General features: G+C 33.5%; 1 protein-coding gene across 1 annotated transcript; it reads left to right on the top strand.

Annotated features, from left to right (window-relative positions):
- Positions 1-197: 197 nt before the first annotated feature.
- Positions 198-15,803, top strand: LOC147078392 (tyrosine-protein kinase transmembrane receptor Ror-like). Its single transcript, XM_085959132.1, has 4 exons — positions 198-3,012; positions 4,068-4,210; positions 6,593-6,742; positions 10,633-15,803. Exons 1-4 carry the CDS (start codon positions 481-483, stop codon positions 11,027-11,029), a joined length of 3,222 nt encoding a protein of 1,073 aa, XP_085815258.1. The 5' UTR covers positions 198-480; the 3' UTR covers positions 11,030-15,803.
- Positions 15,804-16,502: the final 699 nt, after the last annotated feature.

The raw sequence follows: 16,502 nt of genomic DNA, 5'->3' as shown, positions 1-16,502 counted from the left end.
GGTAGGTAGTTTTGTTTTGAATTTAAAAAATCAAGATATTACTGTTAAATAATAATTGTTTACAGTTGAACAATTTACACTGAATTATTATCACTATTGTATAATTTCAATAATCTAATTATAATTCAAGAAAATATAGAAATATCTGTTGCTATTATTATAGTCTATGTATATTTTGTCACCGAAAGTAAATAATAATAATGTTGTCTATTATCTGTAGATGTCTACTCTTGTTTCATCAATTTTGTACAATTTTTATGTAGATTAAATACTTATTATACAGATGAGTTTTAATAATTTTACTGTTGGAAATCAGTTTCGCCGCATCCGTAATGTCCAGTGTCTCCTTTAGCACCGATAATTGTGCTAAAACTAATGTTCCGGAATGTGAACAATACCGGTGAAATATGAAGCAATTTCTAATCCATGCCACAAACAGTCATGTACTAATAATTAATATAAAATTATAGTGATATTAATATGTATCAGGTTTACTTTTTGATTATTTTAATCGCTCTTCAATCCACTATATATTGTGACATCTCAGATAGTGACTACGATGAAAGTTATAATGGGGACTTTCTTTCGAGAAATACCTCCGAAAACGAGTTTCAGTATTCGTTCGAATTTACCAAAGAGTTATCCAATACCACCAGAAAATATTCCGGTAATATCTTAAAATTGAAATGCGAGGCGACTGTGTTATTTAATATTAACGGCAACTCGACATTTTCCAATCTGTCTTCGAGAAATTTTGATTCGGTCAGCCCGAGTGATCAGATATTGAAAGATACAAAAGTTCGTTGGCTAAAAAATGAAGCGCCGATTACCTCTGACAGAACACGGGTGACAATTAAGAAGACCGTACTGAACGGAACCATTTCAGGTTCGCTAAAAATACGAAATTTGGACACGCATGACAAAGCTTTCTACACCTGCATCATTGGCAACGGCAAAAGAAAGATAGAGTCAACAGGAAAAGTAATAATTCAAGAAAAAATATCGAAGGATGAGGACGGCAATATACCGACATATAAATCTCTCTACCCGGAAACTGATATCGGGCCGGAGAGTACGCTGCCGTCCGGAATATCAGATATAATATCCAGCTCCACTTACGGATTCACCAGACCAGACTATGTGTCATCAGAGAAATCGCAAAAAGAAGTCATCATGAAAGATAATCGCATCACAAAGAATTTAAAATATGATCTCTCTCTGGACACGACCGGTCTTGAAGTTCCCGCCGTCGGTATATGTCAACTTTACACTGGCTCTATTTGTGCCGAATATTTAAAAAACCAATCAGTATATATACCGTATCCCGGTACACAGAATTCTTTGGAAGATAAACTTATGATAGCGTTCAAAGTCATCAAGCTTTCAAATGAAATAAGTTCTAATTGCGAGGGATACGCATTACCGAGTTTATGTTTTTCAACGTTTCCTATCTGTCGTACGCCTAATGAGACCAATACACTATTCTTTGAAGAGTTTTTAATATCTAATGAAGCGGTGAATAAGATTACCAAAAGTTCCATTAAACGTCTGCCGGGTGAAGATGAAGATGACCTTGAAATACAGTTCCAAAATTTTCCTCGCGGCGGATTACCCCCGCATCTTGATCCGAGCGTGCAGACACCTGAAATTTCAGAACCTCTGTCGCTACATACTCGAAGCCGAATGCGCTACAAGAGAAATCATAATCTCGATGATGTCGAACTTCACATCAACACGAAAACAAAAAAAATTGTCCCAGAACAGAAGAATCCCAAGTTCGATAGGCACATTCAAAAAACCCAACTCGGTAATCGAATATTTGACCAGTCTCGTTCTTCTATACCGCTTCGCCGGGTGTGCAAGCACGACTGCGAGATTCTGGAAAATGAGCTCTGCCGAACCGAGTACGCTATAGCCAAACGTCATCCTGAAATAGGTCAAAAGCTTCGATTGGAAGAGTGCGTCGATTTACCGGTCGATTCGGACGATTGTTTGGAAATAGGCATAAAAAGAAACATCGGTTCCGGCGCTACGTGCTATTGGGAGACTGGAATCGATTACGACGGAAACGTAAATGTCACAATTTTGGGCCACAGCTGCATGAAATGGTCTCAAACATTCAACACAATCAATCGTGATGAACTATCCGGGCACAATTTCTGCCGCAATCCCGGGGAAAAAAGAAACCAGCCCTGGTGTTACGTTGAAAATAGAGAAATACAAGTCTGCGACGTTCCCAAGTGTTCACAGAAACTTTGGATATATATCATCAGCAGCATGGCCGGGGTCGTTTTACTTTTTATACTGTTCACTCTGTGCATATGCTGCCGACACAGGAAATCAAAAAATAATACTGCCGCAATAAGAAACATAAATCTGCCGAACGCCGATAAAAACATTTATGGAAATTCGAGACTGAACTCTCCAATCGAGCTTACGGATTTGCTTGCCACCCAAAACACCTTGCCGACCAATCCAGGCTCTCGTTCGTACGGAATCTTGAGAGTACCGCAATATACTTTATCTCAGATAAAGTTTGTCGAAGAGCTCGGGGAAGGCGCTTTCGGAAAAGTGTATAAAGGTCAGCTGACAAAAGAAAATGAAACCGTCTTCGTAGCCGTCAAAGCTCTGAAGGAAAATGCATCCCATAAAACTCAGTTGGACTTTAGAAGAGAGATTGAGTTGATTTCGGAGCTGCGTCATGAAAATATTGTTTGCATTCTGGGGGTGGTGCTGAGAGAGGAGCCTCTGTGTATGCTGTTCGAGTTCATGGCTAAGGGTGATCTTCATGAATTTTTGATGGAAAAGGCGCTACCGGAAGGTACCGGTCTCTCTCCTGTGCAGTTTTTGTCTATTGCTCAACACATCGCCGCCGGCATGGAGTATCTGGCCGCTCATCATTATGTCCATAGAGATCTGGCCGCCAGGAATTGCCTTGTGGCTGACAATCTAGTTGTCAAAATCTCAGACTTTGGATTATCCAGAGATATTTATAGCTCCGACTACTATAGGGTATGTATTTCAATATATCAATGTTTCCATATCATTCTCTATAATTTTGTTAGTCCCATAATAAATCTAAATACCTATATTATATATTTTATAGTACATATTTATCTAGATCAGCCTCAAAGTTTCCTAATTAGTTTTAGTGACGACACCATTTTATATTTCATTCAACATAACAGAACTCATTAAATGTTGAAGCATATCAAAAAAGACGCCATAGATATATTCTGATTCTTCACGAAAATCCTTGTGTTGAAAAAGTGTCTTAATTTACAGTTTACACCCATACTTAGCTGAGCTGAAATTTCAACTTATGAGACAATGAAAAGATGTTATTTCTGGAATTACAAATATTTACGTTCATTCCTTGGAGTGATAAACATATTTTTCACATTACAAATTTGTCAATATGACAGCGAAATAATATGCAATTATATGGATAACTATTTATGATCCAGAAAATATATCAACATATCTCGCGTAGTTCAAACATTATAATGAGGACTTGATCGCGTGATGTCCACCGGATTTGCAAAAGATGGTGATTACCGATATCATTTGCGCAGTTTTACCGTTGTATGACGATAAAAAAATACTGTGGAGAAATAAAACTTTTAAAAAAAGCAACAATAATGGTAGCGGAACGTATTTGTAGCTGCCATTATATTTTAGTGTATGCATGTTATGTTGACGTTTATTCGATTCAACCTAACTTAGCATTCTGTGTATCTCAGACTTACCAAAAAAAAAGTTAAATTACCATTTTCACTCCTATCCAAAATATTATGACCCTCCACGGGGAGGAGATAATATTATAATGAGTAATAATTATTAAATATTAGCGTAATCTGTTGGGTCCGTGCATATTGAAAAAACATGAAAATTTTGAAAACTAGTTCCCTTATAAAAATACAATATTATCCCATTAACACTCTAGCAGTGAAAGCACTATTAGATAATATCAACTCTTGAATTTTCACCCATTATTCAATAGATCCTGTTCTCAATTGACGTTATCTTAACATTTTACTAATAATATTAATAAACAAACCTTACAGGTTCAATCAAAATCACTGTTACCTGTTCGCTGGATGCCGCCTGAATCAATATTATATGGAAAATTCACGACTGAAAGCGACGTATGGTCATATGGAGTTGTGCTGTGGGAAATATATAGCTACGGATTGCAACCATACTATGGGTTCGTATTTTCCTTGCAATCTTCAAACACTATTCATTTTGTCACTAATAAATCACAGTTAAGTGATTTTAGCAAAGGTATTCAGTGTTTATTCGGTGGTAAGAGATTGTCCATAAAAGACATTGCACGGTTTTCAATATCCCATAATATCCATTAGTTATTAATGTTCTCAATCTGAATTTATAGAAATATTCAACGAATTATATATAAAAAATAACTTAATATGTAAATAGCAGGGTACAATACTTTAACAATAAACTTCAAAGTCCCCTTTTCCCCAAAAACTTTTAGATTCACTGGAAATTTGAACTCATTGAAACAGCAAACATGCAAACAATGCATTTTTTTTGTCTACACAAAGATTAAGGGTGTCAATATATTTTACAGTTTATTACCTATTTGTCAAAAAATGGTGGCTTTTGCGGTTGGTGTGACAACCATTTCGAGGAAACCATATAAAAATAAAACTCTAGAATCAATCAACACAACATAATATTCATTATTATCAGTATGTCTATTCTTTTTATATACTTAATATAAGTAATTGCATTTACCATACAAAATGCTCAGCTATGTATATGCTTATAATTACAATAATTACAATTATGTAGGTAAACAATTACGTATAAACATTTTTTTATTCAATACTGATGCAAGATTCTTTAATATAAAAAATACTTTCTCTATATTTAAGATATGATGTATCTTATTTATACGAGGGTGGGTCAATAAGTCCTTAGAAAAGCCGACAGGTGGCGCGACTAGTACTGTAAGCGGTTTGTTTTCATGCAGCGGCACTACCGATTCAGTATGCTGCGAAGTTTCAATCAGATTGGTCGGGTTGTTGTGTGTTTCTCGTACATTTAAAAAAAAAATTTGCTTGTGGAAAATGGAGAAAATTGAGTTTAGAGCTGTTATTAAACATTTTAATATAAAAGGGTTAACAGCAAAGGAAATAAAAAATGAGTTGGATTTAGTTCACGGCATATCTGCTCCTTCACTTGCAACTATTTATAACTGGTTAAATGAATTTAAACGTGGTCGTACTTCAACAAAGGATGAACCACGCTCAGGACGTCCTGTAGAGGTGACTACACCAGAAATGATCAATAAAATCCACGATATGGTGTTAAGTGACCGAAGATTAAAGTTGAGTGAGATAATTGAGGTTACAGGGATCTCAAAAGGTAGCGTCATTTCTATTTTACATGACAAATTGGGCATGAAAAATATTTCTGCAAGATGGGTGCCGCGTTTGCTCACAGTCGACAATAAACGCAATAGGGTGGTGGCCTCTAAAGCCCTGTTGTCGCTCATGCAACGCAATCCGGATGAATTTTTTCGTCGTTTTGTGACTGTAGATGAAACATGAATACACCACTATACTCCCGAGACGAAAGAACAGTCAAAGCAGTGGATTGCGAAGGCAAACCATGTCCAAAGAAGGCGAAAACCGTAAAATCAGCTGGTAAGGTTATGGCTACTGTATTTTGGGATGCACGTGAAATTATTTTCGTTGACTATTTGGAAAAAGGAAAAAAAATAACAGGGGATTATTATGCATCTTTATTGGACCAGCTAAAAAACAAAATTGAAGAAAAACGGCCTCATTTAAACAGGAAAAAAATCCTCTTTCATCAGGACATAGCCCGTGTTCACACATGTTTACGATCAATGGCTAAAATTGAAGAATTGAAGTTCTAATTGGTCGACCACCCACCGTATTCGCCAGATTTAGCCCCAAGTGACTTTTTCCTTTTCCCAAACTTAAAAAAATGGCTAAGTGGACAACGTTTTTTTTTCAAATGAAGAAGTCATCGATCGGACAAATGCTTATTTTGAGGACCTTCCGAAAACTTATTTTTCTGACGGTTTAAAAAATATTGAGAAACGTCTAACCAAGTGTATTGAGCTCCAAGGAGATTATGTTGAGAAATAAAAAAAAAATACAAAAATAAAAACTGTTTTAATGCTTTTTTCTAAGGAATTATTGACCCACCCTCGTACCATTACAGTTTGGTATTTTATGCCCATATGCACATCTGTAATTTTTACATACATATCCCTGTCCTGCTTTATACCTATAATACATTAAAAATGTAATTTTACAAGTCCCGACCACAATGTGTTAAGTGGGAGTAGGACAGCAACATTAATAGATGGGATGATAGGTGGAGAAGTAGGGTTCCAAAATGGAGACTTCAAACAAAACATGGGAAGACCCACCACTAGATGAATGGATCACATCAGAGAAGCCGCTTGGACTGCGCTAGATACCTGAGGTACAGGACTGGATGTGATAGAAAAATAAAATTGACCGTTGCTTAGGATTCCTTTAATTGGTTGTCTTTAAAGTAATGTTGTGATTTTTGTTCTGTATAGCTACAGCAATCAAGAAGTAATATCAATGGTCCGCGGCCGCGAGCTTCTTCAATGTCCCGCGGCATGTCCCCGTGCCATCTATAATCTCATGAGGGAATGTTGGCACCAGACGCCTGCCCGGAGACCAAATTTTACAGCAATAACCAACAGGTATAGAATGAATTTCCTATTTAAAATATATACTTTTTATCATTTTAATCAACTTATTTATTTAATTAAATAAGTAGCTATGTCTGCCAGATTTTGTGGCAAATCTCTTTCTAGGCAGGAAAACATATTTACTGTATTTTCGAAACACACTCATCGCTTGATTTAATATGCAGTAATTTGTACCATTTATGATCGTTATTTTAAGTACTTATTACCACAGATACCTTCTCTGTTGAGTATATTTTATTTGTTCCATGTTCAAGTTGGTGATTCATAGGATCCAGCATTAAGTACCAACTTCAAATCTGAAAAAGGAGCCAAAATATTTAATTTTTTGTGATGATTTTCTTATGAACTGCTAACTCTATGAAGAAAAAAATATCAGTTTCTTTAGAAACAAGCACATAACGAAAATGATGAATATTATAGAATACAGTAAAACCTCGTTAGTAAGAACACTGATAATTCGAAATTCGCCGTAATTCGAAATTTTCCTGAAAAAAAAGGGCCTTGAACATTATTTTCATATAAAACCATACCATTATTTCGAATTTCGTAATTCGAAATGATTTCGAGTCCCTGGCATATAAAAATATTCAATAAATCGTAAATAAAGTATCTACACTATTTCATGAGCCAGTCATTGAAAATTGCTTCATTACTTAAAACATCAAAAATTACTTACTTATTTTATGAAGGTAATAAAAATAATCCTGACATTTTATGACCCAATTCGAAATCCGAAAAAACGAAATGAAAGTCAAAAAAAAATATTTTTTCAAAATTTTAATATTTTTCCCCCATACATTTCACATTTCATATTTCGTAATTCATTTTTTTTTTTCGATTTTCGGTCCCATGGAATTCGTATTAACGAGTTTTTACTGTAACAATTAAATTATGCTATGTGGTCCTGGGGCATACATAATATCTGTGTGCGATAGGAAGAGGGCGATAAGTCGAAAATCGATACTTTTCAGGAAAGGCAAAACAAAATTTGCGTTTTTGAGATTATTCTTAAAATTGTAATTAAACCGAAAATAATCATTTTTTTTTGCACTTGTCTATTAAAATTGATATACTATGACATAAATATGAGATTTTCAATAGTTATGGATTTTACTATATTTTTTTGACATATCCCTTTCTTCCTTTCGTATTTTTAAACAAAGAATATAAATTGAAAACTTATCTCTTTTGACATGTTGATACAAAAGTTGTGATTTTATTATTGTTTTATCATTTAGTGACAATTTAAATTATTTTTCCACTACAGACGGAGCATATGGATTGTTATAATGTCAATCATGTAATCTGGCATTTATTATTGCAGGTGTAAGATGTAATAGTTTAGTACTTTCATAGGATGTAGGTAGCTGGATGAAGGTTATTATTTAATAAAAATATAGTTTTATTTTAATACATTTATATTTGAAACAATATGTACAAATTTGATAGACAGTTACATTTACATAGTAAATCTTCATCTTCTTCTTTCACCCTGTCACGACCCAGCGTTGAGACATAGGGCAAGCACAAGTTTGCGCCACTTTCCTCGATCCATCACCAACTCTTGCGCCTCCCGCCATTCCAGACCTGCAGCGCGTAGATCGCTTTTCTAGCACCGCTGCCAGGTTGAGAGAGGGCCGGCCACGACAACGGAACCCTTGAGGCTGTGCCACAAGGGTACGAAGTGTCGCACTCTTTTGCAGCATTACATATTTAACAGCAGTTAGAAATAATACCTACAACATATGATTTTATTAGAAATAATACTTAAGTACATACACAAAAATACTACTTGTCAAGTCTTTCATGAAAACTATCCGGATTCATATACGGTACATTTATCTGGGATTGACAAGCAAAACTCATGACAATATTTATCGATTAAATATGTAGAATACTGAGATCTTTGTTCTTCTTCTTATTAATTTGCACTGGACCACTGTAACATTTAGGAGGTTCAAGGATAACATTATTTGCCTTACCTCGGCGACTAAAAGATATTGACTGGAATTGTTGCAAATCATCCAGGCTATTTTTAAAGAGGATGTTATTAGCGTCGGCACTTATTTTTTTAAATTGAAACCACTTCACCTGCTGGATGGACCCTTCAAGAGACTGGCAAAATCTAAAAACATGTCGTTGTACATTACTTTGACAACAATATTATTATCTTTTTTCTTACAATTTCTAACTAGATTGTACCAGTCTCTCGGTCTCCCGAACTTTCATTAAGTAGAAGTGCTTGTGTATTGATCGATGTACTCGCAGCATGTCTGCAATCAAAAAACGGTTTAGTTATTATAAAAAATATAATAGGAAATCTTTTGTCTATCGATAGCTAATACAACGCCTCGCATCTTAAAGAACTGAATAAACGTTGTGTAAAATTAATACCCTGATTGTTTAATATGTATCATCAAATTTACCTTCATTATCAGCTTCTGAACTGTAATCATGTACAAGGGCTCGTGTCGGGGTCAATATGTTTGCAGCTTGAATAACTGCAATCATAAAAAGGTTTTGTTATAATAAACACACTAAGAAATCATTTATCCATTGATAGTGAATACAAATCTTCGCAACTTAAACAATTGAATAATCCTCTAGTAGTCTTGATATTTCTCTAAAATAGCATAGTTGTTGAATACCATTAAATTTACCTTCATTATTATCTTCTGAATCAGAAAATGGCAATCATGGCTTCTATTTCTTGGGCTACTTTCCACTGTTCTTTCGTGCATTCATTATAATATCATAATTAGTAGCCAATTCAGTACCTGCAATAACACATACACAATCAATAGTAAATAAAGATATATAAAGCAATCTTCCCCGAAATACTATTACATAAGTACTTAAAAAATCAATTCATTTCACCCATTGCATGTCGCTTACTACTAATGGAATATAATAATGTAATTTAAAACGATATAATAATACAAAATTTTTATCTCCTGAATCAGAAAATGGCATCGTGGCTTCTATTTCTTGGGCTACTTTCGACTGTTCTTCAGTAAGACTACTGGTCCGAGAAGCATTCATAATTAGTAGCCAATTCAGTACCTGCAATAACACAAACATAATCAATAGTAAACAAAGATAAATATAAAATAATCTTCCTTGTAATACTATCACTTATCACTGTCGCCTTGTAGCATAGAGGTAATGCGCGGACGGGGCGTAAACCCAGGAGATGCAGGGTTCGATTCCCTACCAGGGTGGCTTACTTTTTTCAAAAAGATTTTTTCTATTGGTTATAATATATTCTCTCAGAAAGTGTTTTTCAAAATTATGTATGTTCAATAATTAGAATGGTGCATTCTTAAAATCTCATGAATTATTCGTTGAATAAAAGAAATAGTTAATTATAAGCTTATTTCTTGTTGTATTTAACGTATTTCCGGTAGCCATTGAGTTTCTTCATTCAAAATCCCACCGGATAACATAATGTGCCCCAGGACTAATATGGGCCAATCATTTTTATTATAATTTCTTTTATCCTTCGTGTTAATCCAATTTTATATGAATTATACGCCTAGATTTACTCCCAGATGCTGAAATGTATACTGCACATAGATCAGTGGAGGATCGTACTCTACTTGTGTGCTGATATTGTTTGAACTGGGATATATTTTCGTAGATCGAGGGGCGTATCAAAATGCAATGAGTTATGAGTGATGATTTTAAAGTTTGGTAATAAATATCAAAAAATAAAACACCCGGTCCCCTTGAGAGAGTTTTGAATCAAGTACAGTTGCATGGATCATACGCATAGTTAAAAAAAAAAGACAAATTTAATCCCAATTTATCTCAGCTTCATAAATATGTAAATTTTAATTGTCATCTGCGTACCTTTTCATTGAATCATCGTTTTTCCATAGATTAACGACCTGGCTGCGGCCTAATGGTGGAGGAACGTGTGACACCACTTCGGATTCGAGCGGCGCCAACTGCAGCCAACGAGCGCCCCCCTCGGCGGGTGACCCCCGCGAGAGAATCCCTCTCATCGGGCATCACTCCTCCTCCAATGGGTCTCTGGCCGGCTCTATGCCCAGGAAACTCAGCACGGCTGGCTCCATTAGGAGTCACGCCTCCGCGCGACTCATGATGTCTAGCTCGGATGTCACCTCCGGGTCGGAGGGTGAGCCCAACCTAAGAGTGAAGAAGTCCAGCTGCGGATCGCTGTTGGATGGGCAGCCTTGTCCAGTCCCTGACCGCCGTTCCCAGCGGGATACCGTCGTCAAGATCGCCCACATGTCGCAGCCCTTTGACATTTGAATTTCATCTATCTCGTCACCCGACAGTAGAAGTTTTAGCTTTTTTATTATACATAAAGTGGGACCCTTAAGTTTATCTTTATTATGTCAGTGAATTTGTCCATTTCTTAAATGGCTCTAGTTGTTCAATTATCCTTTTGATTTAATTCGTACCGATTCGTACCCCATGAATGTCTGAAATCAGCTCGAAGAGAGTATTGTTTATACTTGCGTAAATGTCTTGTTTAATATTTTTTATAATTAAGTATCAGTGGCGAAGACTAATTTAATAGGCGATGAATTATTGCAACCTATTCAATGATTTAAAAATACATAGATGCCGGCGGTGACGTCACAATAGTGATAAAGAATAAATTATGCATCTCTCTATAGAAAATGATAAGCAGACTTCGACCAACCTTCTGTATAACAAAACAATCTACTTATCTTTCTGTTAGTATGGTCAGTCTGGTCCGATTTCTAGTTTAGTACAAAATTCAACTTCAAGTCCTGTAAGTATGACAGTCTTACAACTTCTCTTTTTGGTCACCCATTATTTAACCCACTCCAACAAGAACTCTTCGCCACTGCTACGTATCGATAGTGCTACGCCGAAAAGGCATTTTTTTAACTGACTACTCTGTCAAAAAAATAGTTGTGACTTTGTCACAGAACAACTTACTCTTGCTGACCCATTTTTAGGACGCTGAATTTGACATTCTAAGTAATCTAACCCCGTAAATAACTCATTTTTGCTATACCACCCTTTTGTCGTAGCACCCTCGATGTTATGTGAGTAATAAATACTCTATCGTTTCCCTCCTACCTCTGTCACAAATTGAAAAGTATTTCAAACAATTATACAGTACAGATAACGCAAGAACCTCTTTCATTGTCCGTGTTATGAGGCTGTGTTAATGTGCTATGGTAATGTTTTCATTCTGGGATAACTAGTGCAGGAACGCAGTCTTCTGCACGCAGGCAGTGCAAGAATTATGCACATCTTTTCATTCATACTGTAAATTGTAAATAATACTGTAATTTTTTTATGTGAAGATGTAATTGAAGACACAAGTGGATGAAGGTGTTATGTTACATTTTATGACAGTCTTTTTATTGCGTGGATAAAGGTGTTGTGTACCCATCTTTCAAATGGATGTATCAAACATCTTAAAATAATCATTGGTCTGGCATTACGGCAAGGTATGAAGGGACTATGCTACTTTATTTTTTTTAGTTTTAGTTTTATTTTATTTTCTCTAGTGGATGTAAGTGTCATGTACACGTTTTTATAAATAAATTATACATTTGAAGACTTCAACAAACTATTTCTGACGTTAGTAAAATTGTGTGATCCTTAGTTACCACTTGAATACATCACTAGTTAAATCATCCTCAACTGAAAAAAAATACATCAAAAAAACTTTGACCTCAATTTACTCAAAACTTTGATTTTGTAACATAACTCCTTCATCCACTTGTGTCTTCAATTGTGTAAAAATAAAATACGTACATAATATTGTGTGCTCATCACCATCAAGGATTAATGATTAATGATCGACATACCTTTATTTTAGTTTGGCCAATATTCTATAGGGAAACAACTTAAAAGTTCAAGTTTTTAAGTTAATGTTATCATTTGATGTTAAAAGATTTTTTTCTTATAATTCAATAAAGAAATAAGTCATAAAAATCTTCAATAAATCGTCGCTGTAGGATTGGTTTGTCGAATACACCAAATGTCAAATGTTCAGGAGACGAAAAACAAATTTCATAATCCTATATTTAAATACATGGAGGTATTTAAATTGTTGTTTTTACAGCATATGAATGCTGTTTTCATTACAAAGCAATTTAGAGAAAAGGATGATTCTGGTCCATTTAGATACAAAAAATCATTTTGCATTAAAAGGTCGATTTCGACAAAAACAGATATTCGACAAACCAATCCTATAGCGACGAAATGTCAGATTCTGTTCTTTATTGAATTTCTAATTTCTAGTGTATTCCTTCAGGCATAAATTGTAAAAAAAGTGCACAAAAATTTCAAACATCATTATTTTTGAACAAGTATTGTTGAGTTATTTCCATATTGAATCAAAGTACAGTAAAACCTCGTTAATTCGAATTCCACGGGATTGAAAATCGAAAAAAAAAAACGAATTACGAATTATATGGGGGGAAAATATTAAAATTAAAAAAAAAAATTGATTTTCATCAATATCGTTTATGATCATAAATGTGCCTACCAAATTTCCGGCTCCGTGTGTGTTAATGGGTCATAAAATGTCAAGATTATTTTTATTACCTTAAAATAAGTAATTTATATTTTAAGAAAAGTCTTGTCACAATTTTCAATGACTGGCTCATGAAATAGTGTACTTTATTACGATTTATTGGATATTTTTCTATGCCAGGACTTCGAGATAATTTTGATTTACGAAATAATTTCGAATTACGAAATAATTTCTAATTACGAAATAATTTCGAATTACGAAATAATTTCTAATTACGAAATTCGAATTAAAGGTATGGTTTTATATGAAAATATTGTTCATGGGACTTTTTTTTCGCGAAAATTTCGAATTACGGCGAATTTCGAATTATCTGTGTTCTTATTAACGAGGTTCTACTGTACCTATCTATTTGTCAAAATAAATTTATTACTAATCATAACTTGTATGCACAATAATACTTTCAAAGAATAACACATTTGACAGAGGTTTGTTGCTTTTCCTTCCGTACAAAATGCGATTGAAATCTTACGTTTTAAGTCATAACACAAAGCTGTTAATTATTCTTATATTATGATAATTATAAAAGTGTGTAGATAATAAAATTAACTAACATGTTTATTAAATTGTTTTGGTGTGTACGTGTGAATCTGCCATTCTATGTAATATTACATAAATTTTTGTTGTTTCAAATCATTTACTCTCGTAATCTCGATCGTCGGTAGTTCTTAAGCATCATCTATTTAAGGTTATATTATTATCACTAGTCTGTTATGAATAAATGTTTGTTGTTTTATATTAAAAACTTCATTGTGAGGTTGATTTCCACTCAAAGTATATGTGGAACATATGAAAAATTGACATTCACGATTACCGTCTGTCAAAGCTTTGTAAAAAGTAACTGTCGATTGATTTTAATTGACACTATTTTTGGTATTATAGTAGTGTTTCGGTGTTCGTTTTTATCTTATCGCCTTTATTCATTGAAACCTCTTTAACATACTAATATTTTAAAAGAAATCCGTATTCCAGTATTAGATTTATTCCTTTTTGTATATTGATAACATAATTAAATCGTTTTTTTTACACAATATTAAAAATTAGCGTGGGTTTTTATGAAGCTTCGTCCTTATTTATTTGTCAAGGCAATAATTATATTACATATCGAAATATACAATGATTCTCTAGTTTATCGATCTTCATGATTGGTCGTATTCTGGGAAACATAAAAATTATAATATTTATTATCATTGGTATTTTAAAGATATCACAGTCTTGTATTTATTTACACAGGATATTTACAAAATGATATGGGTACTTTTCTGGTACATTTTATAAGCTTATGATAATACGATTATTAATATAATGTATTAAGTCACTATTCTAATTTTGAATTGTGGTGTTATTGCAAGCCGGTCGACATTCATAATAAATGCAACTCAAAACTTCCATAAAATCATTTCAATTCAATTGTTGATACACATCTCACGCACAGCGGCAATGTTTCATAATAATTGCACATATTGATATCTGTCAAATATCTTAATGTAAACGTAAACGCACTGTCATCAGTCACGGTAGTAATACCATGAACATTTATACCAATTATATATGTACCTACACAGGAAGATGGTTCTATTTAATAAATATATTGTGTTTATCTCCATTTGAAGCTTGTTAATACGTGACAATCGATTGACCTCAGTTGCGACAGTGTTTTTACTACAACCAACAGGTGTACAGTGGAGAGGTCAGTTTTATTGCTAGCATATGGCATTGATAATGTTAACTAAATTATTACATGGATGATATTGATGAGTTGCTCATTTAGTTTCCTAATGGCCTATAAATAATAATAACACTTGAGCAATAATTAACCAGAATTCAAACCCAAATCAGAATTTATCTCTCTCATCTCTTATCTCAAGTAAATGATAATCCGCAATATATTTCTTACCGATCAATCAGTTTTGCATTCCATGTTTCTTCATTTTAAAAGACATTCAGACTTTAAGATACTTTTAAAGTCTTAATTTACATCTTACATATTAGTTTTTTCAAGCGATTGCAAATTCTTTTTGTATTTGCTGTCTATTCTATTGATAGGGACATTAGTGTGTGTATAAATATACTGCAGTATAATTATTAAACAAAATATATTAAAAAGACATTATTTTAAGAATAATAAGTTTATGCTAATATGCCAAATATCTATGTATTTTCGTTGTGATGAACCTTCCCTACTGCTACGACTTTTAAATAGAATTTAATGATTTATTTTTAATTTCTCATTAAAATCTATACTTCAATATAATCATAACGGAAACTCACTTTTAATCGAAACTGAGAAATATTTTTTAATATACACACTGGCCAAGGTGCGAAGGCAATAAGGTATTCGGTAATAATTAATATTTAGTACAAATTAAAAATCATAAGCATGTTTCTTTAAAAAATAAATCACATTTTAAGATTAATCAAAAAGTGTTTTAAGCTTTGTTTTTTGAATTTTATTAATAACAGTTGGGTTTCTCATGTTTGCCGTTTTCAACTAATTTTAGTATATATCGTCACCGTTCAGGCAAAAGTCACCAACCCTGAAAATGGCAGTTTTGAGTTGAGTATGTCACCCGAAGCGTAAAATTATGTTCTTTAGGATGCAAAACTCACCTCGGTACATTAGTTAGTAAAATTTTGCTTAAATCCGAATTATTTGTTTTTCACTAAATGACTTTCGATAAAATCTTAACAAGCAAAAGTCATTATAGGTGAATAGACATTATTGACTCTATAAAAAAAAAATCCTTCGTGATAAATATACAAGCAAAAGTCACTATACTATGGATGGTGAGTTTTACTGATGCTTCTTTTGGCTAACATTGTTCAGATTGTTAACAAGCAAACCATAATTTGAGCTACCTTGCCTCCTTTAAAACCTTCCATATGTTTTAATTAGCATCAAAAAGTAAAAGTACCTTAAAGAAATTATTAAGAAGACATGAGAAAATAATTTAATGTAGATAAAACCTTAAAAACATTAAAATCTGATTTTTCCTGCATTTTCAAACTTTCAAATTGCTATATCTCAAAACTATGTTTTTAGGGTTGGTGACTTTTGCCTGAACGGTGACGATATTATATATGTTTTAATATACTATGTATAACTTATGTATTCCTAATAATATTTTGTAGTAATTCAAGTGCAAAAAATGTTTACATAAAAATAGTAAACCTCGTTAATTCAAACACCCATAATTTGAG

The sequence above is a fragment of the Rhyacophila brunnea genome, unplaced genomic scaffold (assembly GCF_057557595.1).
Source record: "Rhyacophila brunnea isolate RB1 unplaced genomic scaffold, BYU_Rbru_1.0 scaffold_11, whole genome shotgun sequence".
Classification (NCBI taxonomy): Eukaryota; Metazoa; Arthropoda; class Insecta; order Trichoptera; family Rhyacophilidae; genus Rhyacophila; species Rhyacophila brunnea.
This window is presented reverse-complemented; position numbering and strand designations above follow the sequence as displayed.